Source organism: Elgaria multicarinata, chromosome 21, assembly GCF_023053635.1.
Source record: "Elgaria multicarinata webbii isolate HBS135686 ecotype San Diego chromosome 21, rElgMul1.1.pri, whole genome shotgun sequence".
Taxonomy (NCBI): Eukaryota; Metazoa; Chordata; class Lepidosauria; order Squamata; family Anguidae; genus Elgaria; species Elgaria multicarinata.
In genome coordinates, this window is record NC_086191.1 from 8,230,663 (window position 1) to 8,257,944 (window position 27,282).

Below are 27,282 nucleotides of genomic sequence, written 5' to 3' on the forward strand. Positions count from 1 at the left end.
GATTCCTGTTCTAATGTTGTTCCCTGCCTCGATCCAAAGGGAGAGGCGGGTAAGAAATAAATATGTTGTTGCTGCTGTTGTTGTTGTTATTATTATTATTATTATTATTATTATTTTGCTCAGGTCCGCGCCTTCCCTGCCCTGCCCCTTTCCTAAGTTCAGTCCTGCTTCTTTCTCCGTTCTCCCCCAGGTACGACGGCTTCCCCAAGCTCCAGGCCCAGCTTTTTGAGCGCCCCCAGGACCAGCTCATGCCCTCGCTTTGCCAAGCCCGGAGCAGCGCTCCAAGCAGCCCCGCGCCACGCAGGACCAAGCAGGTAAGTGGTGCCGGCCGCACCGGGGTGTGTGGGTGGGTGGGCGCAACGGCTTGACGGGCGCCGTTGGGGGCAGGAGGATCCATGAGGCTTTGCAGAAGGCGAGGTTTGGAAAGCGGCGGGTATCCGCTGTAAGTGTTTAGGCGAGGTACGAAATTGGACCGATCAAACTTCGTAGCATGGGAAGGACTGGATCAGAGTGTGAACGATCCCCCCCTCCGCTCAGACGAGGTCACAGCCTTCCTGTTTTCCTCCCATTTGCTTTTGTTTTTAAACCCAAGTTCCTAGTCCTTTGTGGCGAAGGAGAAGAAGCTGGGTACGTCTTGGCTCTGTTCAGACAACACGTTTCTCAACCGTGTTTTTTAGAACTGCACAGTGGAAGGAAAACTCCACCCCCACAGTGGATTTTTTCCCCAAAAAAACACTCCACGCAGAATATCCATGCTTTGCAGAGGAGAGTTCCTGTACAACCATTGTGTTGTGTAGAGGATTCCGTGGATTTTTCCATCACGCGTTGAGCAGACTTTTCCTACTGGCTACAGAGTTCCCTGGCAAGAGCGGCAAAAGGAGCGTGTGCCACTCTTGGAGAGCTGCCAGGATTGGTTTTTTTGCAGCAATGGCTGCTGGGATACCATCGGGAGGACCGGGGGAGGAGAGAGGGCGGAGGAACTGTCAATCAAACACAGTCACACCATGGTGAAGTTAGAGCGTGTTGCAAACTCAACTGTTGAGTGGAGTTTTCGCACTGTGTTGACTAACGTGTTGTCTGAACAGAGCCAGCATGAATGATCCATCTCTCCACTCAGAAAAGGTCACAGCCTTCCTCTTTTTCGTTTTCTTTTGTTTTTAAGACCAAGTTCCTAGTCCTTTGGGGGCAAAGAATGTCCCATACGAAGAAGCTGGGTGCATTTTGACTGATTTGTCTGCCGAATAGTGTTAGCTGAAAAACGGCCGTAGACTCATCAGGGGAGAAATGAAGATGTCATAGAATGTCATCGAAACCTAGCTCCCCTTTATGGCATATATTAACGAAGATTCATCTGAGTGACATTTCCCCGAAATCTCAAGCGTCTTTCCGGACTTGCCTCAAAGCAAAAGAAAGAAAATCACATACGTTTGATTACGAGTGGTCATATCTGTACACGTGAAACTGTTAAGAAAAGTAGATTTTTTTTCCCCCACTCGTTTGAGTCAAGGATGATTTCTAACAATGGTATCGTTTGTATATGTGAAGACGTTAAAGTTTGATTTAGGGCGCAATGCTATGCATGTTGCACCCTTAATTGTTTAAAAGAAATTAGAACGGCGACCCAGTTCTGTTGAGCCGAGGGGATACGAGCTGTCCTGAATGGGTTAGCAGTTGTGTGTTTTTTAAATGAGCTCAAATTAAATCCCTTCTCCCGCCCCGCATCTCCATCTCATCCTTTCCAGGAAATGAAGGTGGCCCAGAGGGTAGCACAGAAGTACTCCTCGGTGCCCGACATGTGGGCGAAGTGCCTGCTCGGCCACTGTTACGGCCTGTGGTTCATTACGCTGCCCACCTACGTCCGCGCAGCGGCTTCCAAGGTGCGGGCCCTGCAGACGGCGTACGAGGTGCTCAAGCAGATGGAGACCAAGAAGGTGGTGTTGCCGGACGAGGTATCGGTGCTCGTTCAACCATTCTCCCCACCCCTCCTCCTGACACTTCTGCCCCCAGGGGTGTGTGTGTTTTTAGTGTGCAGTTGGGGAAAAATGTGCAGCTGGGGGGAAAATAGGGCTATATGCACCAGTTGCTGGGGAATTTGGGTGGGAAGGCGGTGGTCCACTTGTGTCCTCCCTGCTCGGTTGACAGCTGGTTGGCTTCTGTATGAACGGAGTTCTGGACTAGATGGACCCTCGGTCCGATCAAATCTATGGTGCGACCACACTTAGAATACTGTGTACACTTCTGGTCACCACAGCTAAAAAGGATATTACAGAGCTGGAAAAAGTGCAGAAAAGGGCAACTCAAATGATGAAGGGGCTGGAGCATCTCCCCTACGAAGGAAGGTTACATCAGCTGGGTTTGTTTAGCTTGGAGAAGAGGAAGCTGAAGGGAGACAGGATATAGGTGTAGAAAACGATGCCTGGTATGGAGAATGTGGATAGGAAGACATTTTTCTCCGTCACTCAAAACACTAGAACCCCATGGGGTCATCCCATGAAGCTGATGGGTGGGAGATTCAGGACAAAGAAAAGGAAGGACTTCTTCACACCACGCAGGGTTAAACTATGGAACTCACTGCCACAAGATGTAGTGATGGCCACCAATTTGGATGGCTTTAAAAGGGAGTTGGATCAATTCCTGGAGGTGAAGGCTGTCCGTGGCTACTAGCCCTGATGGTTGTGTGCTATCTCCGGGATCGGAGGCAGTCAGCCTGTGTGCCCCAGTTGCTGGGGAACATGGGCGGGAGGGTGCTGTTGCAGCATGTCCTGCTTGTGCATCCTTGGTCGAAGGCTGGTCAGCCACTGTGTGAACCGAGTGCTGGACTAGACGGACCCTTGGTTCTTCTGATGTTCTTCTGATCCAGCATGGCACTTCTGATGTTCTGACGTTCATTTCCCGAGCCCTGGTCATCCTCGTCGCCCTCCTCCGAACCAGAGCAGTTGAACTCTAGCCCTCGGATGTGGGGTCCTCCCTCGGTCTTGTGAGGGGTTATTCCTTCCCCCTTGGCCTTTCACGTTCCCCTCTGCTCTCCTGCCTCCAAGGTTTGCTATCGGATCCTGATGCAGCTATGTGGGCAGCATGGTGAGCCAATCCTCTCAGTGCGGGTCCTGCTAGAGATGAAGCGGGCTGGGATTGTGCCCAACACCATCACCTATGGCTACTATAACAAGGTACATGCCTCCCCTTTTTATTTTATTTATTTTGTTAAATGATTTATAGGCGGCTTTGGGGCATTCGCAAACCACCCCCACCCCGCCATGTGGTATAAAAATAGATCAAGAGAGAGGGCTTTTTGGTGGTGGCTCCCAGCTCTGGCATGCTTTCCCAAGGGAAGCTTGCCTGGCGCCCACACTGCTATAGTTTTGCTGCCAGGCGAAGATGTTCCTGTTCTCCCAAGGTTTTAAAACCTTTTAAAGACTTGTTTTTTAGGGGGGAAACATCCAGACTGTAAGATCGATACAAAAGTAGAACAATCCACCTATGGAGGTTATGGGTTCTCCATGGAGGTTTTTAAGAAAAAGCTCGTGGTTTAATTGGTTCATGCAATCATACAATTACGCATGTTTGGCTGGTTCTGTCTCTTAGTAGTAAATCTACAAATTGGGAGAGAAAGCTATCGGTGGCTACTAGTCCGGATGGCTCTGATACTGTATCCAGTATTAGAGGCAACCTGTGTGTGTACACCAGTTGCTGGGGAACATGGGCTGGTGGGTTCACTTGGGCAGCTGGTTGGCCCCTGTGTGAACAGAGTGCTGGACTAGATGGACCCTTGGTCTGATCCAGTAGGACTCTTCTGACGTTCTCCTCCTCCTCCTCCTCCTAATCCTTCTTTACACAATGGCCCAGTATGTGCACAGTTATAGAGGGGGAAAGTCCAGCGTGCTTCACCTGTTTCTCCCCTCCCTCTCGCCCCAGGCCATTTTGGAGTGCAAGTGGCCATCGAGTACCCAGGGAGGCCGCCTCCGCTGGGCCAAACTCCGCAACGTGGTCCTGGGGGCCGCCCAGTTCCGGCAGCCGTTGCGCCAACGTCAGCACGAGGCGGGATTGCAGAGCCTCAGCGCCCAGTCCGGTACGCCACAGGGACGGGGTGGGGCAGGGTTAGGGTTTTCAGAAGCTATGGGGCCAGGATCGGATAAGGGCCCTGCTTTCCCCCACATATTCACCTAACCGGACGCCCGTGGCGTTAGCGCTGAAATATGCCACGCGACCAGGTCGCAAAGCAGGGATTGAGTGTATCTGTCAGAGTTTTGCGTTGACTGTTTCTCACTGCGTCTCGTAGAATGCCTTTCTGCTGCTGGTCTCAAGCCAGGCCGTAGTTTTAAATCGGGACGTTGGAGGAAGCTGTTCAGGGGGAGGTGAAGTTGGATGAGTTTTAATAGACACACTGCCACAACACAGGTTCTGAACAGCAGACCCGGCCGCGGCTACTCCCTGCTCAAGCCAAGCACCACCGCTTGATACGCCTGAAGCGAGGGATAAAGCCCACCTTCCTCCAAACTATGTGGAGAAAGGGGTTTAAATGGAGAAGGATTTCAATATATAAAATAAAACACTGTGCGTTATATGTGCTGAGGTGAATGATTGTCAGAGTGGGTGCTAAATGTGTAAACCTCAGATGATAAATGCCAAACAGACACGTGGGATTTTTGTGGTAGTTAAAAACAAAATAATTAAAAATTATTTTTAAAAGTCCACAAGCTTTGTTTCAAATAAAACATTGAAAAACCTTTTTGAAACCTTTCATCCAATCCTTCCACTCATTCACATACGCGCTTTCCTTTTTCTCACACAATCATTCTCGAGCTTTCTTTATTATCTGTATTGATTAATATACATCAACTATGTGCACACCACACTCCAAAGACACCACTCTCTACCCTGAATCTCAAATTTCCCAGAACTTAAGTACTCTAAACACAGAGAGCACTAAAGACTCTAAGGCAGCCTTCCTCAACCTAGGGTGCTCCAGATGTGTTGGACTACAACTCCCAGAATGCCCCAGCCAGCTCGGCTGGCTGGGGCATTCTGGGAGGTGCAGTCCAACACATCTGGAGCGCCCCAGGTTGAGGAAGGCTGCTCTAAGAGTACCTAACAAGTCCCTCACAATCCCCTCCGTCCTTCCCTTATATATCACTCCTCCCCTCTCCCAAGACATTCTAACTCAGCCCACTCAGGCTAACGTTCTAAAACCCACAGACTTACAAACTGCAGACATACATTTGGGAACTGACTTGTGGGGTGTAACGCCACACACACCCCCATATACAACCTGCATTTTGTTTCAGTTCTCCATTGCGCCCAATTTGATCTGCAGCGAGTTGGGCCGGCTTACCCAATTCTCTGGAAATTTTGCACATTTTGGGTGGGGGTGGGGGTAGAGTTCTGTGGAAGTGACCATGGGGATTTTGGGAGAGAGAGAGAGAAATGTCCAGGGCGTGTGTGTGTGTGTGGTTTTAAAAAGCCTTTAAGGGCAAGCCCGATGTTATGGATGCTCCCTTGAAGCAGGTGAGCTGAAACAGGGCTGGAAAGAGGACGCAGAGGGGTCTTTGGGGCCTGGGGACCGTAAGTCACAGTGATGGATGGTGGCGAGTCCACACATTGGTTGAGATTCCTGGGCTTCATGCGTCTACTCTGAGACAGCCGTTGGAGATAGCCTTCCCCTCCCCTTTCCATGTTTGCATTGGCAGAAGGCCGAGACGCCAAGACGCCAAGGTCCCGATCCCGTTCCAGCCTGCAGCGGCAGACCACGTGGTCCGGCGGCAGCGTGAACGAGAGCCTGCCCTCAACATCTCTGGTGAAGAGCGGTAGCGTGAGCTTTCCTCCACGCGAATCAGAAGCTGGTGAGTGTCAAGAGGTGGAGGAAGGGATCCCCCGGGGGGGGGCGCCGCCGGAACGCATGTGGCGAAGGCGTACCATCCCTTTCGGCGGGGAAGGTGTCGGGGTTTCTGCTCGAATCGGTGGACACCTCAAGGTATCTGGGAGAGGGAGATGTGTGGGCGATGGGGGAACCCTTCTTTTGACTGGTAATCCTTCGGCGTCCATGGCTGTTCTCTCGTCCGTGTTGCAGTGACCAAAACCCTGGCTGGGTCCAACCCCGGAAGCAGCGACACGCTCCCCGCCCTCCCCCGCTGGCTGCGGGGCCTGCAGGACGGGCCCGGAAGCTCCGAGGACGGCAGCCTGTCGGACGTCAGCAGCTTCCTGACCGACGAGAGCGACCGGTTGACCCTCAGTAGCGTGGACACCCAGCCAGGGCCGGGGTTGCCTGAGGGGGCTGGGCCGGGCCAGGTGTCCGAGAACCGTGGTCTGGGGGGCACGCCGCGCAGGAGCCTGTCCGCCAAGATCCACCAGCTGCTGTCGCCCATCAAGCGGCCTTCGCTGAGACACGCGGCCGCCACAGAGCACTCGCGCTGCGGGTCAGAGCAGCACGAGAATCCCCCTCGCCGCAGCCCACTGGAGGGCCACTTGTTGCTTCCCCGCGAGCGCCCGGGCTCCACTGCATCTGAGGTAGGCAGGCCTGTGGCAGGGGCTGCCCAGTTTCTGTGGCAGGGAGCGGAGCAGAATAAAGTTTCTGTAGGCTTCCTCTTTTTTAATATGCTCTTGCCCGATGGCTAAAAACATTTCTGGAGGCTCTTTTCCGGGCACCAAGGCCTACGATAGAGAATCGGGTATCTACCAGGGAAATAGCCTTCTCCGTGGTGGCCCCCATCTGTGGAATGCCCTTCCAGGGAGATCCGCCTGGCGTCTTCACTGCCCAAGACCTTCTCCTTCCACAGGATGTTTAGTTACTGATCTGGTACTCCGATTATTAACGTCATACTAACATTTTTGATATTTCCCTCGTTCTGTTTATTCTTTTCATTGCTCCTTTGGCTTTCGTTTTTGGTTTTCAACCGTTGCAAATGGCCCCCGAGGGCGTCTGCTTGTCGGACCTATATAAATTCCGTGAAGAAAGAAAGAAACAGAGACTTCAAGCATTTTCCTCCTTTCCCACGACAGAGCTCTGTCTCGCTGGGCAGCGAATACGATCTCTCGGACACCTCCGTGTGCAGCTTCAACCTCCGCAAATCCAGCGACCGGCTGTTGGAGCCTCCGGCCGTCGAGGTACGTTCCAGCCACCGCGCCTTGCCCCATTTAGCCAGCGTCCCTCCAAGGTTTCCTTCTCCCTCCCACCCCAGGTGATGTAGTGGAATAGCCAGCACTTGCAGGGAGATGACAGGAAAATGGCCCCACCCAGCCATTTTCCTCTCTGATCGTTCCTCCGTTCCCGTCCAGGTGCTACTTTCCACCTGTTCGCGGTGCCAGGCATGCAGCTCATTGGTGTACGACGAGGAGGTCATGGCGGGATGGAGCTCCGACGATTCCAACCTCAACACCAACTGCCCGTTCTGTGGCCGGCCCTTCGTGCCTTTTCTCAGCATCGAGATCCAGGATTTCCAAGTCGCCCCCAGGTCAGAATTCAGCCTCTGAAGGAAGGCGATAATAATACTATTTGGTCTACCTTACATGGCTGTTGTAAAGATTCCTGCTCACAAACAGCTGTTGATAATGGTCAAGCGGTGTCCAGGTCGTACTGCTTCAGACTGCACACAGAAAGCTAACATGTGAAACCCTACCTTCTCCGTGATATGCTAGTGTTTTATGTGCGGGGATTTTAAAGAAATTTAATACAGGAGCATTCAACCATGTGATTCTACCTGCAGCCTAAAGTGGTCACAAAAGAAAGGAAAATGTCATTAAAAGGATAGCATCACAATTATCATAGAATCATAGAATAGTAGAGTTGGAAGGGGCTTCTAAGGCCATCAAGTCCAACCTTGGACTTGATGGCTAAGGTTGTTCCCGACGTGAATATACAAGGTCACTACATTCAACATCTAAGGTCCTCCTCCGGGTGCCTACTCCGAGAGAGGCTTAGAGTGTGGCAACGAGGAATAAGGCCTTTTCGGTGGTGGCCCCCAGACTATGGAACAATCTCCCTGACGAGGCTCGCCTGGCGCCAACGCTGCTATCTTTCCGGCGCCAGGTTAAGACTTTCCTCTTTGCCCGGGCATATGGCAGCACATCTTAATCACCCACATGTTTAGTTTTTTTAACGTTTTTTAATGTTTTATGTGTGTATGTTCTGTGTTTTAGAATTTTAAATTTTGTATACTCGTTTTTATCATAATTTTAGAATTTCCGTAAACCGCCCAGAGAGTCCCGGCTATGGGAGCGGTATATAAGTGCAATAAATAAATAAATAAATAAATAAATAAATAAATAAAAAACCCGCTCAGTGCAGGAATCCACCCTATAGCATACCTGACAGATGGTTGTCCAGATACCTCTTGAATGTCTCTAGTGCGGGAGAGCCCACAACCTCCCTAGGTAACTGGTTCCGTTGTCATACTGCTCTAACAGTCAGGAAGTTTTTCCTGCTGTCCAGCTGGAATCAGGCTTCCTGTCACTTGAGCCCATGATTCCGTGTCCTGCACTCTAGGATGATCAAGAAGAGATCCTGACCCTCCTCTGGGTGACAACCTTTTACATATTTGAAGAGTGCTATCATGTCTCCCCTCCATTTAAACCATGGAAACCATTCAAAATATAGAACGAACAGTATAAAGCATAATACTGAAGACCTTTTTATTCTCTCAGTATTTTAACACTTAATTTTAATTTTACTGTTCTAGCACTGTATTTTAATCCTATATCAATTTTTGCTGCGTGGTTTTATCCTGGTTGTGCTTTTAATACTGTGTTTTGTATTTGTGTTTTAAACTGTTGTTTGTTTTATGATGGTTTTAATTTTTGTGAACCGCCCAGAGAGCTTCGGCTATTGGGCGGTATAAAAATGTAATAAATAAAATAAATAAATTATTATTATTATTATTATTATTATTATTATTATTATTATTATTATCCTGCCTTTTGTCCAACGCTGGGCCTCTTTTCCTTTCCCATTCACCCAGCATCACCGATAGCTCCGAAACGAGCTCCGTCTCCTCTGATTGGCCGCGGGACAGTGAAGCGCCGGTCCCGGGCGGCCAGGGCCCCGTGCTCAGTGACCGCTACCACTGCCTCTCGCTGGATGAGGCTGAGCCGGAACCTGGGAGGGAATCCAGAGCCGGGTCCTTATGCAATGGCTTCACCGAGTCTCCGGTACGGACGGGTTTTTGGAATGACATCCTGGTTCTTGTACCCTTGCTCTGAAAACATAGGCTGAGGATGGAGATCGAAATGGCAGGTGGAAAAGTATGGCTAAGTTGGGCCACCGTTCTGAGTCCGGGCTTATGCCCAAAAGCTGTGTTTAAATGCCAAGGGCTCAGTTCTGTCATAATTGAAGTGGGTTTGAAATCATTTCACCTGGTCTACCTCCCAGGACTCTGCGTATGTCTTGATCCAACTCCAATTTAGAGATGTAAAGTTTCCGGAAATTTTGAAGCCACGGGGGGGTGGAAACGGTTTTTCCCCCATTTCCCCGCCCCCCCGAAAAAACTGGAAATTTTCGGAAAAATTCAAATAATGCAACATTAGCATTTTTTACAGATTGAAAGTTACTTTGTTACTTTAATAACATAAAATGTAATTATGTCCAAGTTGGTTTGGCATAAAATTATTACATTTGGTATATTAAAAGTACAGTGTATTCAAACAATTATTACAAATTTAATTTATTATTTTACTTTTTTTACTTTTTGGGGGGTGGGTAACAAATGGAGGTACAAGCTCCTGAACTCTAAGAAACCTCTTTGGTTCTGCCAGTTTATGAGGAGCAGGCAAAAAAATCTATTTAAAAAAACAGCAACAGAAGAAACAACCATTAGTAACAAAGAAAATTATGTCCTCCAGTGTCAAGACATAAAGCACCCATTCCCATAAAAAGAACTGAGAAAAAAGGGGGAACCAAGATTCAACGAATATGCATGAAATTTAATTAGACTCATTTTCTGACCTATAGCTAATTACTCTCACTTTCAGTCTCTGCTTCCATGGCAGTGCTGCCCCCTAGAGGCAGAAATTCATCTTGCTCTTGCATTTGAGAGTTGTAGTCTCAGTTTGCAACCTAGGACTTGCTTGTCCTTGGTGCACAGACATTGTAATAATCTGATACTGTACAGTTTTTAGAAACCATTTGGAGAAGTAAATCTCTGAACACCTTGTCTTAAACATTTTATTCATCATGCTAAAATAAAACGCCCTGTAATCTTTTTTTTCTTTATTTTTTTCAATTTTTTTCAATTTTTCGGGAAAGAAACCAAAAGAGGCTTTGGAAAAAATGGGTTTTTTTCTCATTTTTTCCGGTTTTTTTCCGGGCCTTCACATCTCTAAAATCAAGTTTCTAACACAGATATGCATGAAAGCCTGATTTTATCTCAGACGCCAAAAAGGGAGGTCAGCTGTTGGGGTGTGTGTGTGTGAAAGGGTGCTCCCGTGTCCTGCAGTTTCAAAAGCAGAATGCATTCTTCAAAATGAAAGGCGCAGAATAAATCATACAGAGGAAGAGAAACGGTGCATTTCTTGTGTTTGTTTATTTTACATGTTTATTGAATTAAACAAGTATGCTGCCTTTCTCCAAAAAAAAAACCCCAAGCACATTTAACAGCGGGTTACGAAACAAAATGTCATACTGTATTTAAAAAACACAGAAGACGGTACTGTCTTAGATATAATAACTTGCTGTATCAAGAAAAAATATTAAAAGCCTGATCTTTTTTCTATTGGCCCATTGATCTCATGGAGACTCCTGGAATTCTTTTTAAGTTTTATTTGTGTGTGTATCTCTACTGTTTTCAGTATGATAAATCGTTGTTATTGGTACGGCGTTATAATACGCTCTCGGCCTTTTTCTCCTGGCCCGGTTTTGCCTTTATTTACCTGCTTTTGGAGGGGTGGGGTGGAAGCGTAAGCAGGGAGTGCTCACTCTGTCGGGGAAAACGACCGCTCTCCTTTTTCCTTCCTGCGTTCAGGTCCCTCGGGGTTCCACCCCACACATAGAGCATCTGGCTTTCGCCTACCTGAGCCCTTTGGTTCTGCGCAAAGAGCTGGAAACCCTGCTGGAAAACGAAGGAGGGGAGTTCCTGTCGCAGCCCGAGCTGGTGGACAACCACCCCATCATTTACTGGAACCTGGTGTGGTATTTCCAGCGCCTGGGCCTGCCCAGCAGCCTGCCCCAGCTGCTCCTGGCTTCCAAGCATGTCCGGTCCCCACCCCAGGTAACGCATCGCTCCTCTTCTGCCTCTGCATTTTATCTTCGCGACGACCCTGTGACGTAGGTTGGGCCAAGGGAGAGAGGGCGCTGCCCAGAAGTCTCACCGTGAGAGCTTCATAAGTGAGTGAGCGTTCGAACCCAGGTCGAATCTGACTGTGGGCCCGTTCAGAAGACACCTTAAACCATGGCTTTAACCACGTTGAATAAGGCCTTTTGCTTTATTCACCATGGTTAAAGCCATGGTTTAAGGTATCTTCTAAACACAGCCTGTCTTTAGGGCTTAATCGTCATGGTTAAAGCCATGGTTTAAGGTGTCTTCTGAACATAGCCCGTCTTTCGGGCTTAACCACCGTGGTTAAAGCCATGGTTCAAGGTGTCTTCTGAACACAGCCCGTCTTTCGGGCTTAACCACCATAGTTAAAGCCATGGTTTAAGGTGTCTTCTGAACACAGACCGTCTTTCGGGCTTAACCAGTGTGGTTAAAGCCATGGTTCAAGGTGTCTTCTGAACACAGCCCGTCTTTCGGGCTTAACCGCCATGGTTAAAGCCATGGTTTATGGTGTCTTCTGAACACAGACCGTCTTTTGGGCTTAACCACTGTGGTTAAAGCCATGGTTTAAGGTGTCTTCTGAACACAGCCCGTCTTTCAGGCTTAACCGCCATGGTTAAAGCCATGGTTTAAGGTGTCTTCTGAACGGGGCCATTCTGTGCCCACCAGATGTGTTGGATTACACCTCCCATTAGCATGGGTGATGGGAATTGTATTCCAAAACACTTGGAGCGTGCCCGGTTGCCTGCGCCTGCTTTAACTCAAGATTTCTGAGTTGCAGCCCAGCGAAACTCAAGGGTGCTAGGTTAGTGGAAGGTTGCTCGAACCGCTATGTAAGATCTTGTAAGATGGAGTGACAATCAGATGCTGAGTGGGGCCTCACGCCGAGGCCACCTATCATGTCGACTTGCTGTGGTGAGGACAGCGAAGGCTGGTGGCTCCGATATCCGTGGGGCTGTGAATCCTCTCCGGGTTTCAGTCAGGATTCTGAAGAAGCTCTCCAAGGTACAAAACACTGTGGAGCGCTCCTACGGCGTTCTAACTGAAACCTGGACCGGATTCGCCGCCCCACGGACGTCGGAGCCACCAGCCTCCGCTGGGTGAGGCCGGCAGACAAAGATTAGTGTGTCTGCGTTTGCGTGTGCAAGAAAGGTAACCGGCAGGAATTCACCGAAATTCAAAGGCGCTTCCTTAGATATATTTAATTTTGTTACCCGACACCTCATTTTGATCGAGAGCGCTGGTGGTGATGATAAAACACAGAGCTATAAGAGATCCTCAGGAAACATCTCCAAATGGGGAGTGGGCTTCATTTTCTATGGAGGCAACTCTCCATTATGGAAGACCCCCTTGCGCAGCCCAGGCCCAGTTTACTGCCTCCGTGACAACGAGGCCTTTACGTCGACGGATCTCTGTGAACCTTCAAACTCCCAGACGGTAGGCCCGTCTTCCCAACCTGGCGCCCTCCACATATTTTGGGCCATAACTCCCAACTTTGGGGAGTTTCGGTCCAAAACTCCGGAGAGCGGCAGGTTGTGGGCAGCTGGGGCTGATGGGAGATGAAGTCCCAATCATGCTGGGGGTGCTGTGATGACTGTAGAGCTGCCTTCATCCGACTCCCACAGGCCCTTTGTCCCTGAAAGGTTCCTGCCACGCTAATCCTCTTCATTTTTGGCTTGCAGGGCCTGACCCAGGAGGGACCGCTCGTGAGCGTGCGTTTGCTCTGGGATGTTTTGACGCCGGACCCCGACAGCTTCCCCCCGCTCTACGTCCTCTGGAGGTTCCACGGTGAGTGGTGATCCAGCAGAGCTTAAGTAGCAGCGTCCCAGCGTTCGGCTCCCTGCACGGCTCCTGGGTGCCTTCCTCGAAAGAGATACTCACACAATTAGATTCTTCAGCAACAGTTTACTGAGGCATATAATCTTAATGTTCCTATACGAAATCTTCCTTTAACAACGAGAGACATACACACCACGACCATCGACGACCAGCAGGAAAAACATTCCATATGTACAAATATATATATACATTTCATACACAGTATGATGCCACAGTTTCATCATCCAATTGTTCAATTAACGCAGTGGTTCCCAAACTTTTTCAGGTCACCGCCCCCTTGCGTCCACAAACTCATGCCCGGTGCCCCCTACCCTACACTATAAAAATCATTATTCAGAATAGCGGTAACGACCCACTAAGGAAGATAAAAAATAAAATTCAAAACAGTAACCATTAATTGAATATTTATTCAAAATCCAATTACATTTTTGTAGTTTATTCAATTAAACAGAATTGATGAACTTGATCCAGTGATACCAACTTTTCAAAGTCTGATAGTCATTTAGCATATCACATTTAGTAACTAGGGTAGAGTACCTCACTATTCTGTAAATTCTTAATATGATGGATGGGCTTGATGAAGCGATACCAGTTTCCCAATGTCTGGTTTAAAGTCACTTAACAGGAGTCTTAAATCACCACGTTTAGTAATCTGGAGTCGATTTCTTTGCTTGGAGAGAAGTAGGCAGACCACACCAAAACCACATTCCACCAAATACGATGTTGGAAATGCAACCAGGAGCTTCTGAATCATTCTCCATAGTGCAGGATAGCGATCAGAAATTTCCTTCTGTAACCAAAACTCCTGGTACGGAAAAGACCACCTCGAGCGTCCCCTGCCGCCCCTTTGCCTCTTAGCGTCCCCCTGCCGTCCCCTTGCCTCTTAACACCCCCCTATGCAATCCCACCGCCCCCAAGGGGACGGTACTACCCACTTTGGGAACCACTGAATTAACGGATGAAGCGAGAAATTCTTCCCTTATCTTTGACCTTTACGGTTCCGGCACTTAATGAGAAACACCTGCGTGAAACTCTGGGCCAAGTCCCGTTTTCTTCCAGGGCTTGTCTTTCTGGCGATAATTTTTCCGCCGCAAAGCAGGACATGGTGCAACAGCACCCTCCCGCCCATGTTCCCCAGCAACTGGTGCACACAGGCTTACTGCCTCGGACACTGGAGGTAGCACACAACCATCAGGGCTATAGCCATGGACAGCCTTCTCCTCCAGGAATTGATCCATCCCAATGGGTAGCCACCACTACATCTTGTGGTAGTGAGTTCCGGAGTTTAACTCCGCGCTGTGTGAAGAAGTCCTTCCTTTTATTCGTCCTGAATCTCCCACCCATCAGCTTCATGGGATGACCCCATTGTTTTCTAGGATTACGAGAGAGGGAGAACGCCTCTTGAGTACCGGTCCACCGTGTCTCCCCTCATTCTTCTCCAGGCTAAACATGCCCAGTTCTTTCAATCTCTCCTCATAGGTGTTGCTGATTCGCTTCTTTTAAGCCACGTTAACCAAGTTCTCCATTAGTCGGTCCGGCATACAAATTGTTACTCAGCTTGTAACGCTTGCTCGTATTACGAGTCGAAGAAGTTTCCCTGAGCTGGGCTCCTTGTACCCCCTTCAGGCCGGATGTGAAGGATTTCTTCTTTGTTCATTCCCCTATAGAAAACATGTCGAGGACGAAGGGTTCTAGCCTCGCCGTTCCCTGACAGGCTATCTTTCTATGTGCGGGGAGGTCCTCTTTATTTCCCCCTCCCCAGAACGTTCAGCCACATGCCTTTCCCCACCCCTCATCCCGGCGTGGGTCAGTCCAGAAAGACCTTTACCGCTTCCACTGAACTTATACACGTGTTTCCATTCCACTCGTCCTGTGGTCAGGAGTCCATGGCTGGTCCGTGGTAGTGTCCTCCTAAGTTGGAGGCCGGAGGAGCCAGAGTTCACAGGAGGATTCTGGGAATCGGCTCTGCTCACAACCTCTCCTTCCTCTCCCAGGGAATATCCCAACTCGCCTCCAGTCCTGGCGACGACACAACCATCCTTTCTCTCTCTCCTTCCTGGAAGCCATCCTGAGCTCCGTCGGGATGGGCGAGGTCCACAAGGCCATCGGCCTCTTTTTGGAAACCGTGGCGGGGCAGTCCAACGCCGTACACCTGCAGAGGTACTGCTTCTTTCTCCCCCGCCCCACCCCACCCCTATTTTCCCACCCCACCCCGCTTTGATCTGGCCCCATGGAAAGGGCTGGACGTACCAGTGGGCTGACCCAGTCTTTATTTATTGATTTATTTACACTATTTATATAACACTCCCCATTCAGAATTTCAGAGCAGTGGACAGAATAAAAACATTTAATGTGTTTCTATTCTGTCCACTGCTCTGAAATTCTGAATGGGGAGCAGTATATGAAAAGGAGGACAGGGCTCCCGTATCTTTAACAGCTGTATTGAAAAGGGAATTTCAGCAGGTGCTATTTGTATGCCTGCAGCACCTGGTGAAAGTCCCTCTTCATCACAACAGTTAAAGCTGCCCTCTTTTAAATCTGGTCACTCTAGTATAGCTCCTGCAGCTTTAACTGTTGTGACGAAGAGGGAATTTCACCAGGTTATACAAATTCCGTATATACGGAATTTCTCCTTATATACAAATGACACCTGCTGAGATTCCCTTTTCTACGCAACTGTTAAAGATACGGGGGCCCTGTCCTCCTTTTCATAGGGTCACCCTACATTAAAAGCACATTTTTAAAGGAAACAAAGTGCAAAATAAACCACGGCTGGTCGTCAAGGGAAGGCTTCCGGGAACGACGTTTCCAGGAGGTGCCAGAAGGAATACAAAGTTGGCTCCTGCCTGGCCTCTAGAGGCAGGGAATTCCATAGGAGGGGGGCCACCACGCTGAAGGCTCTTCCCCTGGTGGACTCTAATTGCACGATGGGTCTTATGTGGAACCACCAGGAGCATGCCCTCGGATGACCTTAGTGACCGGGCAGGTTGGTAGGGGAGAAGGTGCTCTCTCAGGTATCCTGGTCCCAAGTTGTTTAGGGCTTTGTTACCCTAGTACAAGAACCTTAAACCTGGCCCAGTAGTGAATAGGCAGACAGTTCAGTCCCCTCAGCAGAGGAGTTATTATTTATTTATTTATTTATTTATTTATTTATTTATTTATTACATTTTTATACTGCCCAATAGCCGAAGCTCTCTGGGCGGTTCACAAAAATTTAAACCCTGAAAAGCACAACAAAACAACCGACAGTCTAAAAACCCAAATACAAAATGCGATATGAAAAACACAACCAGGATAAAAGCACACAGCAGAAATTGATACAGATTAAAATACGGAATTAAAACAGCAAAGTTTAAATTTAAGTTAAATCAGGTGTTAAAATACTGAGAAAATTAAAAGGTCTTCAGCTGGCGAAGGAAAGAGTACAGTGTAAGCGCCAGGCGGACCTCTCTGGGGAGCTCATTCCACAGCCGGGGTGCCACAGCAGAGAAGGCCCTGCTCCTGGTAGCCACCTGCCTCACTTCCTTTGGCAGGGGCTCACAGAGAAGGACCCCCGAGGATGACCTTAGGGTCCGGGCAGGTACATATGGGAGGAGGCGTTCCTTCAAATGACCTGGCCCCAAGCCGTTTAGGGCTTTAAATGTCAATACCAGCACTTTGAACCGGACCTGGACTGGCAGCCAATGAAGTTGTAAAAGGACTGGCGTGATGTGGTCTCGCTGGCCAGTCTCTGTTAGTAAACGGGCTGACCTGTTTTGTACCAGCTGAAGCTTCCGGACCATTTTCAAAGGCAGCCCCACGTATAACGCATTGCCGTAACCCAACTGACAGGTTATCAGAGCATGGATAACTGTAGCTAGGCTACTGTAGCTAGTTGCATGCTGGAAAGGGGCCGCTCCAGACAACAGCTGAGCTGCAGCGTTCTGCACTAGCTCCAGCTTCCGGACCAGCTTTAAGGGCAGCCCCACATACAGCGCCTTGCAGTAATCCAGCCTTGTGGTTACTAATGCCAGTTCTACCTCTTCTCCTCTGTCCCCAGGAGTGTTTACCGCGAGATCCTCTTTCTTAAGCTTGCGGCGCTGGGCAGAGACCACGTCGACATTGGTAAGGGTAAGGTGGAGGCTGGGACTGGGATGTTGTGGGTTTCTTTGTTAATATTTCCAGCCGACAAATTCAGGGTTTGGGGCGGGAGGGAGGAATGAAATCCTTCAAAGGGGGGAGTAGAAAGTGCCCCCCCCATAGACCACCTGTAGCACGGTGGGGGAGAGAGCAATTTCGCTGCCATTATCCATAAACATTTGTCTGTCTTTGTGTCCATGAGGTCTAGAAACTTGCCTAGGTTTCTTTTTTAAAAAATAAAATAATATATCTTCAGGATGTTGAATTTCATACCCTGGGCGCTTTTCCGGGCCTCGTCTCCGCGGCTCTGGACACGAGCCGAGGCCTCTCGTGTCCTTCCTCATCTTCTTCTCTTTCCCCCTCTCTCCTCAGCTGACTTCGACAAGAAATACAAGTCTGCCTATTCCAAGCTAGCCAGCAACATGGGGAAGGAGTCCCTGAAACAGCGGAGGGCCCAGCCGCTCACCTCCAAAGCCGTCGACTGCCGGAAGAGTTTCGGGTCCAACCTGGAATGCTAGCAGGGGGGCGGAGGCTTTTCTCCTTCCTGCCCCCCTCCTCCCCTGCCCCTGCAATTCCTGCTGCATCGGAATAACCAAGGATTGAACTGGAGCTCGATACCAAATCCTGATGGGAGCGGTTTGCTGCAACAGCACCTCCCTCCTGTTTTCGGCGCCTCCGGGTGATGTCCTCGGGTGGGGAGCGGGGAGGCATAGGATGAGAGGGCCGGCGCCGTCACTGACCTCTGAGCAGGCCCCTCCGTTTCGGCCCGGCGCTCCTGGATCATCCCCCCCCCCTTAAAAAACAGCGAGGGAAAAGGAACTGACGATGGTTGTCGGCATCAGCCAGGGGGAGGCGGTGGGTCTCGGGGACCACATACAATTTGGGAGTGGGGGTGGCTTACAGCCTCCCGATCCTGGCCCAGCACTGCACTTTGCATGTGCATGCGACGCCCCGACACCGCCGTCCCCCCCACACCCCGTCCTTGCCTGGGCGGCTTCCTAAAACCCGTCTCCTTTTTGTGCACAGTGTTACTTCCGCCACGTGGGTGTGGTCGTCCCTCCATCCGTCGATCGCAGGTCCCCGGCCGCCTCTCTTTCTCCCCCCCACCCCCCGCCAAATCAGGGTTTAATTTGGGAGAGGGCTGCCCTCGACCACGGCCCCTCCCCTCTCCCCTCCCCCCCCACCCCCTTCTAGCCAAGTTGGATTATTTTTTTACCGTCAGTGTTAAAAAAAAAAAGAAAAGAAAAGGCTATTTTATAATTTATTTATTATTAAGCCCTTTTGCTCAAACAAACCTCCACTTCGTTGCTTGTGCTTTAACTGTAAGGAAAGTGAGCCCTAGAGCGGTCACCGGGGCGGAAAGGGGGGGTACATCCTGTGCTCCACCCCGCTCTTTCTCCCCTTCATCCTACTCAGAGGGGCAGCCCCACAAGTCCTTTGTAGAGAGCACTTCCCCAACTTTTCCGGTGCTGTGGGCTGCGTCTGTACGAGGAGGCAAAGTGGGGAAGGGAAAAGGCATGACCGACCCCCCCCCCCACTCAGGTAATATTCGGCCAGTGTTCTCTGCCCTCCGCTTCCTCAGGGCTCGGATTGTGCAATATGGAGTCGGTCTTCGTCAAGCCCCTATTCGGTGTTTCGTCCCTTTTCGTTCGTTCATTCGTTTTTGATGTTCCTGGTTCTGTAAATAAAGATGCTTCTGTATTTTCCTTCCGGGTACCGCACGTGCTTGGCTCTGGAGAGGGGGAAGCGGCCCGCGGGAGGAGGCCGGGCTGAGCCCGGCCTTGGAGGCGGTTCGTGGCACTCAGCATCACGATTCGGGGAGAAGAAATTCGTTCGGCCCGCGCTTTAAGACGAACCGACCTAATTCGCGCTTTGCGAACGGGAAGGCAATTATCCTTCGTTTGGGCAGTTCTACATCTGGGGGCCTGCTCCCCATGTTATGCATGGTATGGAGAATGTGAATAGAGAGATGTTTTTCTCCCTCTCTCAAAATACTAGAACCCAAAGGGGACATCCCATGAAACTGATGGGTAGGAGATCCAGGACAGATCAAAGGAAGGCCTTCTTCATAGTTAAATGATGGAACTCACTACCACAGGATGTGGTGATGGCCACCAATCTGGATGGCTTCAAAAAGTGGTTGGATAAATTGCTGGAGGCAAAGGCTATCCATGGCTGCTAGCCCTGATGGTTGTGTGCTTGATGTTCCAGCTGGACATCAAGAAAAACTTCCTGACTGTTAGAGCAGTACGACAATGGAATCAGTTACCTAGGGAGGTGGTGGGCTCTCCCACACTAGAGGCCTTCAAGAGGCAGCTGGACAACCATCTGTCAGGGATGCTTTAGGGTGGATTCCTGCATTGAGCAAGGGGTTGGACTGGATGGCCTTGTAGGCCCCTTCCAACTCTGCTATTCTATGATTCTATGATCTCCAGTATTCGAGGCAATAAGCCTGTGTGCACCAGTTGCTGGGGAACATGGGTGGGAGGATGCTGTTGCACCATGTCCTGCTTGTTTATCCCTAGCCGATGGCTGGTTGGCCACGGTGTGAACAGAGTGCTGGACTAGATGCACCCTTGGTCTGATCCAGCATTAGGGAATATTCTTCTGTTCTTATGATGTACCCAGTGACAAATTTAAAAGGGCACTTTGGGGGTCATTTAAAAGGGCGGCTCAACGACCCAGAGCAGGGGTCCATGCCGGAGGGCCCCGCTGGTTTCAGCAGCTGACCAAGTTCCGGGCCTCTCTACCACTGTACGTTTACTCAGAAGTAAATCGCCATGTCCAGTGGGGCTTACTCCCTACTAAGGGTGTTTTCAGACTCCAGCTTTGGCGTGTTCTTATAAATCGGAGGAAGTTGTGTTAGGAAAACAGCCTCATTTTTTGGCTTAGGGCGGGGAGGAGGATTCAGTCCGTAACTGAATCACCGGCCTCCCCCGGGATGACCTTGCGAGACGTTCTGCGCTGGAGCGTGCCAGAAATAGCCTGTTGAGGAAATCAATACTTCCCTTCTCTCTTTTTCCTCTCTCTGTGTGTATGTGTATGTGTAGTTGTTTGCGGAGGGCTCCCGGGCCTCTCCGTTCGGCTGTTATGCCGTGGTACAGAAAGGGCCCAGCCGGTCAGAGTGGAGTGCATCGTGCCGGGATGCCTGTCAGTCATGGGCCGGCAGCTAATGTGAGGCGAAGTGAAATGAAGCCGGGCTCCAAATTGGCCCGCTGGCATCTTTCCTTTTGTAAGTTGGCAGCCATGTTGAGTCCTGCCAAAGAAACAATTCGGGAAATGCTGTGCCGTGTGTGTGTTTTTCCCCACCCCTCTCCATCTCTCTTCCTTTCTGCTTTTTCAAACGCTTTGGCTTCTTGATAAAGAAGGGACCTTTGCAGGACGTGGCATTGCTGAGCAAAGTGTGTGCCCGACAAACAGGAGGTCCTGGGTCCACATCTTGTAGCGCCTGGGTGGGCAGAAGGTCGATCTCTCCAGATGTTTTGGGCTGCAAGAAGCCCCTGCCAACATGGCCAGCGGTCAGGAATGCTGAGAGACGAAATCAAAAACATCTGGAGGTCTACCTTCTGCCCGTTACGATGCTGCTTCCTCTGTAACCCCCTTTTCCCGCGACTGTTTGGAAGACTCAGCAGCAGGAGAACTTGAACCCATTTAACGGGGTTCACAGAGGGTCGGGCAGAGATTCTGCCTATATGCCCCCCAAAAAACTCCCCACATATTTATCTGTGTGCTCTTTTCAGAAGGGTGCGTTCAGAGAATGAGAGAGAGATGTGAGCAATGTGTTTGTCTGCACCTCCACCCTGCAAGGTAGGATGGTCTGCAAGAAGCCATTTCGTTTATATTCCTCAGAGGTAGCCACCACCCCAGCGACTTTTTAATTTCCTGCCCGCAGGGGAAGATAGGGTTAGAATAAGCCCATTTTTCAGAGCTCGCTCTAAGCTCATGTTTGCCAAGCTGTCCAGCGGATGGCCAACTTCCAGACTAGACGACAGAGTCAACTCAACTCCAGTTTTCCAATAGCATATATGTGTTAAAGAACCAAGCAGAGAGTTTGAAGAGTCAGTTGTGCTTTTAAAAATGACATGAAAAATCAATGTAAACCTTAGTGATCAAAAACCTGAGAGTAACTCCCTCTCTCGTGAGACTTAGAACCAGGGTTGTCCCATGAAGCTGAGCATAGCGAAAGATGTAGTGGTGGCCACCAGTTTGGATAGCTTTAAAAGGCGATTGAAGGAGAAGGTTGTCAATGGCTACTTGTCCTGATGGCTGTATGCTGCCTCCAGTTTCAGAGGCAGTAAGCCTGTGTGCACCAGTTGCTGGGGAACATGGGTGAGAAGGTGCTGTCGCATTTATATCCTCCTTGTGGGCTTCCCATTGGGGGCAGCTGGTTGGCCACTGTGTGATGGACTAGATGGACCTTGGCTAGTTACTGGAATGGGCTCAAGTTACTGGAAGCCAGATTCTGGCTGGACACCAGGAAAAACTTCCTGTTAGAGCAGTACGACAGTGGAACCAGTGACCTAGGCAGGTGGTGGGCTCTCCCACTCTAGAGGCCTTCAAGAGGCAGCTGGACAACCATCTGTCAGGGATGCTTTAGGGTGGATTCCTGCATTGAGCAGGGGGTTGGACTCAATGGCCTTATAGGTCCCTTCCAACTGTACTATTCTATGATTCTATGATCAGGAAAAACTTCCTGACTGTTAGAGCAGTATGACAATGGAACCAGTTACCTAGGGAGGTGGTGGGCTCTCCCACACTAGAGGCCTTCAAGAGGCAGCTGGACAGCCACCTGTCAGGGATGCTTTAGGGTGGATTCCTGCATTGAGCAGGGGGTTGGACTCAATGGCCTTATAGGCCCCTTCCAACTCTACTATTCTATGATTCTATGATCAGGAAAAACTTCCTGACTGTTAGAGCAGTACGACAACGGAACCAGTTACCTAGGGAGGTGGTGGGCTCTCCCACACTAGAGGCCTTCAAGAGGCAGCTGGACAACCATCTGTCAGGGATGCTTTAGGGTGGATTCCTACATTGAGCAGGGGGTTGGACTCGATGGCCTTATCGGTCCCTTCCAACTCTACTATTCTATGATTCTGGCTCTTCTTATGTTTTTAACGTCCCAAAGCAACGCCTAGTGGGTATTCCCACTGGGCCCCAAGAACTGAGGGATGCTGGTAGGACTTTTTCCTGTCTAAACAAGCATAGAATTGTGCCCTTAAAGAACAGATTTGGTAATTTATTTTCAGCCCGTCAAACAATTTTATCACCCCCTTGGTTGCTCCAGTTGCCCCTTTCCGTACCTTTTGCAGAATACAATATTTTTGTGATGTGGTTACCGGCAGGCATGTATAAGGACCAGACGCTTGGCGCTCACCCTAAACAGTTTCCTTTTAGAGACTGAAAAAAAAAAAGAAAACAGCCCATCGTCACAATATCCCCCCTCCCCTCATCCAGCCCTGGTGTTTTTCCTTCCTTTTCCCCTCCAGTGTGAGTCTCTGTTCTTGTGCTTCCTAATTCAAAAGTGTAGAGCAGTGACACATGGAAGAGGTACAACAGGTCGTGTTTGTGTCACTGATCCAGTTGCAGCCTGGCACGCGCATGCACGCCTGAACTCATGACTCATCCAGAGATGCAACAGCAGCCTCCGCCAAGGCCAGGTAATGTTTCCTCCATCGGGAATGACTGGATGAGCTGATTGTAATCCTTTCCAGAGATCTGGCATAATCGTGTCGCCCTGAGTGGAAGGAGATGAGTCCACAACAGCACATCAGGCTGAGAAAGGCTGAAATCCCAAGAAGATATGGTATTATTATTATTCACTGATATTATTGATCATTGATATGACTCGTTGTTTAATTGATTCGTCGGTGATATTAATTTATGTAGGGCTCCACAGCATGCAGTCCAGGAATTGCTGCCTTCTGTTTCCTCTAAGGCTCAGATTATATTTCTGCCAATTTTGCAAAATTCAAAACCACCCCCCAAAAAACACCCACCACTCCCACCTCCTGCCCCTGCTGCCCCTTGTGAGATCCACACCACTTTTTCTTCCTTGGGATGATTTCCAGGAGGTGACAAAGAGTGCGAAGGTGTGAACTAAAATCCAGATGGCTGTGCTAAGGAGTCTGTTTGCTAGCTGAAAAACACTCCCCCCCCCCGAAATTGCTTGCTTCCCTTCTGCTCAATTTCTGAATTTTACTAAGTTCTCTATAGTGAATGTAAGGAGCTATATTATTCCAAGAAAGTTTGTTCGTTCAGCCCATTTTCTGACTGGTGGGGCCTGTACAGGCCTGTTTTTTCCCCTCCATGATCTGCTTGCCTGACTCCTTTTAACTGGAAATATACTGGGAATTAAATCAGGGACTTTTTGCATACAAAGCCAACATCTCTCCAAATTCTATACGGGGACCTTTTTGGTGGTTGTTTTTTCTCCATCTGCCCCCCATCGTCACTCTTTTTGCCACCGGAGTAGCCCCCTTGCATGTTTTGAAGACGGTCATTTTAAAATGCAATTCCTTGTAGGGGCCCATTAGCAGAACGGCATCTGATCTTTTAAAAGTCAGATGCAGTCAAACCTTTGTTCGCTTAACATAGGCCTGTAGGTCCCTGCCTGGGCCAAAACTCCACCACTAGTAAAAGCTAGAGCAGAGATTTGTGGAGACCCACAAACAAGTTTTGGAGAATGCTTAGGCAACGCTCCCTCAATGGCTGAGTTCGGATGACGCTCTAATCAATGGTTGTTTCCCATCCTGTTCCTGTTTAAAAAAAAACTAGTTGATTAGCGTGTTGTCTGAACTAAGCCAATGAGTCATAGAATCATAGAATAGCAGAGTTGGAAGGGGCCTACGAGGCCATCGAGTCCAACCCCCTGCTCAATGCAGGAATCCACCTATAGCATCCCAGCTGCCTCTTGAAGGCCTCTAGTGTGGGAGAGCCCACAACCTCCCTAGGTAACTGATTCCATTGTCGAACTGCTCTAACAGTCAGGAAGTTTTTCCTGATGTCCAGCTGGAATCTGGCTTCCTTTAACTTGAGCCCGTTATTCCGTGACCTGCACTCTGGGAGGATCGAGAAGAGATCCTGGCCCTCCTCTGTGTGACAACCTTTCAAGTATTTGAAGAGTGCTATCATGTCTCCCCTCAACCTCCTCTTCTCCAGGCTAAACATGCCCAGTTCTTTCAGCGGCACCTGCTGCTCCTGGTTCCCACCTTGGCAGGACCCGTTGTAGGGCCCTGCAGCATGCAATCCTGGAATTGCATGCTTCCGTTATACAACACTATGGTGCGACCACACTTAGAATACTGTGTACAGTTCCGGTCACCAAACCTTAAAAAGGATATTATAGAGCAGGGAAAAGTGCAGAAAAGGGCAACCCAAATGATTAAGGGGCTGGAGCATCTCCCTTATGAGGGAAGGTGACATCAACTGGGATTGTTTAGCCTGGAAAATAGGAGGCTCAAGGGAGACATGATAGAGGTGGACAAAATTAGGCCTGGGGTGGAGAATGTGGAAAGGGAGACGTTTTTCTCCCTCTCTCCAAATACTAGAACCCAAAGGGGTCGTCCCATGAAACTGGTGGGAGATCCAGGACAAATAAAAGGAAGGACTTCTTCACACAGTGCAGAGTTAAATTATGGAACTCACTACCACAAGATGTAGTGACGGCCACCCGCTTGGATGGCTTTAAAAGGGAGGTGGATAAATTCCTGGAGGTGAAGGCTGTCTATGGTTACTAGCCCTGATAGTTGTGTGCTGTCTTCGGGATTCGAGACAATAAGCCTGTGTGCACCAGTTGCTGGGGAACATGGGCGGGAGGGTGCTGTTGCACCATGTCCTGCTTGTCAACGGCTGGTTGGCCACTGTGTGAACAGAGTGCTGGACTAGATGGACCCTTGGTCTGATCCAGCATCCGGGCATTTCTTATGAAAGGTGGACAAATGAGCAGATTGCATCTGGAGGGCCGCAAATTCCCCACCCTTGGCTCAGGGCATGATGGATGAGCACCAGTGCCTTGAAAAAATCTGGAAGCCGTTGCAGTTGGCATAGCGCCGATGTAATAAGGTGAGCAGTACGGCCGCCATGTTTTTTGCATTTGCTGCGGTTTGAGAACACTCTTCAAGGGCAGCCCCACGTGGAGTGTGTTGTAGTAAACTAAGCTGGAGTTGCTTGAGGCATGTAACATTTTGTGTGCATGTGTGTGTGTGTGTGTGTATACACACACACTTATATTATGCAGAGAAAGGTGTAGATAAGTGAACATCGAGAGGCAGGTTTAAAACTCTAAAATGTAGTTTTATTTTAGTGGTTCGAAGACGCTGCTCCCAACCTGGCTCACTCAAATGTGGCTCAGGGCCTAGTGCAGCAGCTTTCCCAAGCCAGAAGGACCAACAACTACAGAGCATTTTTGAGGCTTTATTGTTTTAATTATTTTTAATTAACTTTTTCTTAGGGGGGGGGAAAAAGACATATTTTATGAGGGGGCAACAGCGCCTACGGTGGCCTGTAGGTGCCTGAAAGCCCTAAGGGGGAGGCTGGAAGAAGCTCTTCTGCTTTCCTTTCCTCGTCCTTCCCTTTTTCTTTTTCTTTTTTTAATTTTTGCCCGCCGACACATCCATCCATCTATCCATCCATGAGGCCTCCAGTTACCCGGATGTGGCGGCTAAAAAAAAAAAAGCGGGGGACCCATTAAAAAGGCGCCCCGCGGGGAACTCCGACGCCGCTCGTTGGCCTCGCCCGACGCCAGTCACCCGCTCGGTTGAACCAATGGCCGCCAGCAGGCGGGAGCCCTCGCGCCCGTCTGGCTGGCGCATTGGTGCGGGCGCCCGCCGCTCTCGCCACCCGCCCAATGGGCGTCGTAGCTGGCGCTCGGGAGGCGGGGCGTGCCCGGCGGGGCTTGCTACCCAATCAGGAGAATTGTTTGTGGTGGGTGCCGGCTCCGGCGGCGGCTGCTGGTGTCGGTGGCGCCGCGTCTGCTGTCCGCCGCGCGCCCGCCCGCCTGCCCGCCCGCCCACCTCCCTCCTCCCGCGGCCTGCCGCCCTCCGCCCGGCCTTGAGGGACCTCGACCTCCACTCCCACAAACACACCCCGTCAGGTGAGGGGGGGTGAAAGGGGGCGGGGCCCAGGCGGTGATTGACGGGCCAGCGTCCTGTGGGGAGCGGGGGGGGGGCAAACGAAGGGGGGCTTGAGCAGGGTTTTTTGGGGGGTGGGAGCCGTTATTTTGAATATTTGTGTGGGGGGGGAGGAATGTGTGGGTTTTACCCATTGCAAAGAGGGGCGGGTGGCCCTTCTAGTGGCCTTTGGGCTGGGGAAGGGGATGTGTGGGTCCGAAGGGGGGGTGGAGGTGGTATTGTGGGGGGGGGGGAGGAAGAAGGGTGCCAGTTTGAATGTTGGGGTTCAAAGGGGGAGCCCGTGTGGCATGCGCGCAATGGGGGGGTGCCTTCCCTGTGCCTATTGAGCTGTGGGCCTTTCGAGGGGGGCTCCTGCCTCTGGATATTGGGGTCCCAACGTGATAGGTGGGGTCTTTGCAATGTGCGGGGCGAGGTGCCCTCCTAGTGGCCTTTGAGCTGGGGGGGGGATGTGCGGGTACAATGAAAGGTGTGTGCTGTGGGGGGGAGGTCTCTTTAGGGTGTGACATCTTTAATATTGGGGTTCAGGAGGGGATTTGTGGAGGCTTGTCTCTTGCACAGTGTGGGGTGTCCTTTCGTGTGATTGTTGGGGAACCAGCCCGTTGGCAGGGGGTTGTAGGAACTGCCCTGAATATTGGGGTCTAGAAAGCCGGGGGGGGGGATATTGGGCATGCCTAATGTACTGTGCATGGATGCCGTTCTAGGGGGCAGGGTGTGGGTCAGATGAAAGGCTGGGGCGTTATTTGGAGTATGCTATCCTGAATGTTTGAGCTCAAAGGAGTGGGGGTTAATGGAGGTTTGGCTATTGCAAGGTATTGGGGTGCCTTCATAGTGGTTGTTACGCTTAAGGGGCCTATGGATCCAATGAAGGGGTGGGGTAGATTTTTTTGGCAGTTTGCCATCCTGAATGTTGGGGCTCAGAGGGGGGTGGTCTATGGTGACATATCTATAGCCTGGTAGGT

The 27,282-nt window shown here is 50.2% G+C and overlaps 3 protein-coding genes across 4 annotated transcripts in view; 2 read left to right on the forward strand and 1 right to left on the reverse strand.

Moving 5' to 3' along the window:
* Positions 1-18,901, forward strand: part of DENND4B (DENN domain containing 4B) — a 56,197-nt gene extending 37,296 nt beyond the window's left edge. The window contains exons 15-28 of the mRNA XM_063146020.1: positions 191-314; positions 1,743-1,949; positions 3,039-3,167; positions 3,913-4,066; positions 5,685-5,837; positions 6,065-6,501; positions 6,994-7,098; positions 7,270-7,445; positions 8,949-9,138; positions 10,947-11,192; positions 12,920-13,025; positions 15,071-15,236; positions 17,116-17,180; positions 17,568-18,901. Of these exons, the coding sequence (XP_063002090.1) occupies positions 191-314; positions 1,743-1,949; positions 3,039-3,167; positions 3,913-4,066; positions 5,685-5,837; positions 6,065-6,501; positions 6,994-7,098; positions 7,270-7,445; positions 8,949-9,138; positions 10,947-11,192; positions 12,920-13,025; positions 15,071-15,236; positions 17,116-17,180; positions 17,568-17,713 (2,404 nt within the window). The 3' untranslated portion in view covers positions 17,714-18,901. The remainder of the gene's footprint in view (positions 1-190; positions 315-1,742; positions 1,950-3,038; positions 3,168-3,912; positions 4,067-5,684; positions 5,838-6,064; positions 6,502-6,993; positions 7,099-7,269; positions 7,446-8,948; positions 9,139-10,946; positions 11,193-12,919; positions 13,026-15,070; positions 15,237-17,115; positions 17,181-17,567) is intronic.
* SLC27A3 (solute carrier family 27 member 3) overlaps positions 1-27,282 on the reverse strand; it is a 270,600-nt gene that overhangs the window by 100,546 nt on the left and 142,772 nt on the right. The window lies entirely within an intron of this gene.
* The window catches only part of GATAD2B (GATA zinc finger domain containing 2B), a 70,353-nt gene continuing 66,049 nt past the window's right edge, over positions 22,979-27,282 (forward strand). Inside the window, exon 1 of one of the 2 annotated variants that reach the window (XM_063145981.1) lies at positions 22,979-22,998. The gene's annotated coding sequence lies outside the window, so the exon portion shown is untranslated. Of the gene's footprint in view, positions 22,999-26,264; positions 26,287-27,282 lie in introns of those variants that run through there. The other variant, XM_063145980.1, reaches the window with a different exon arrangement.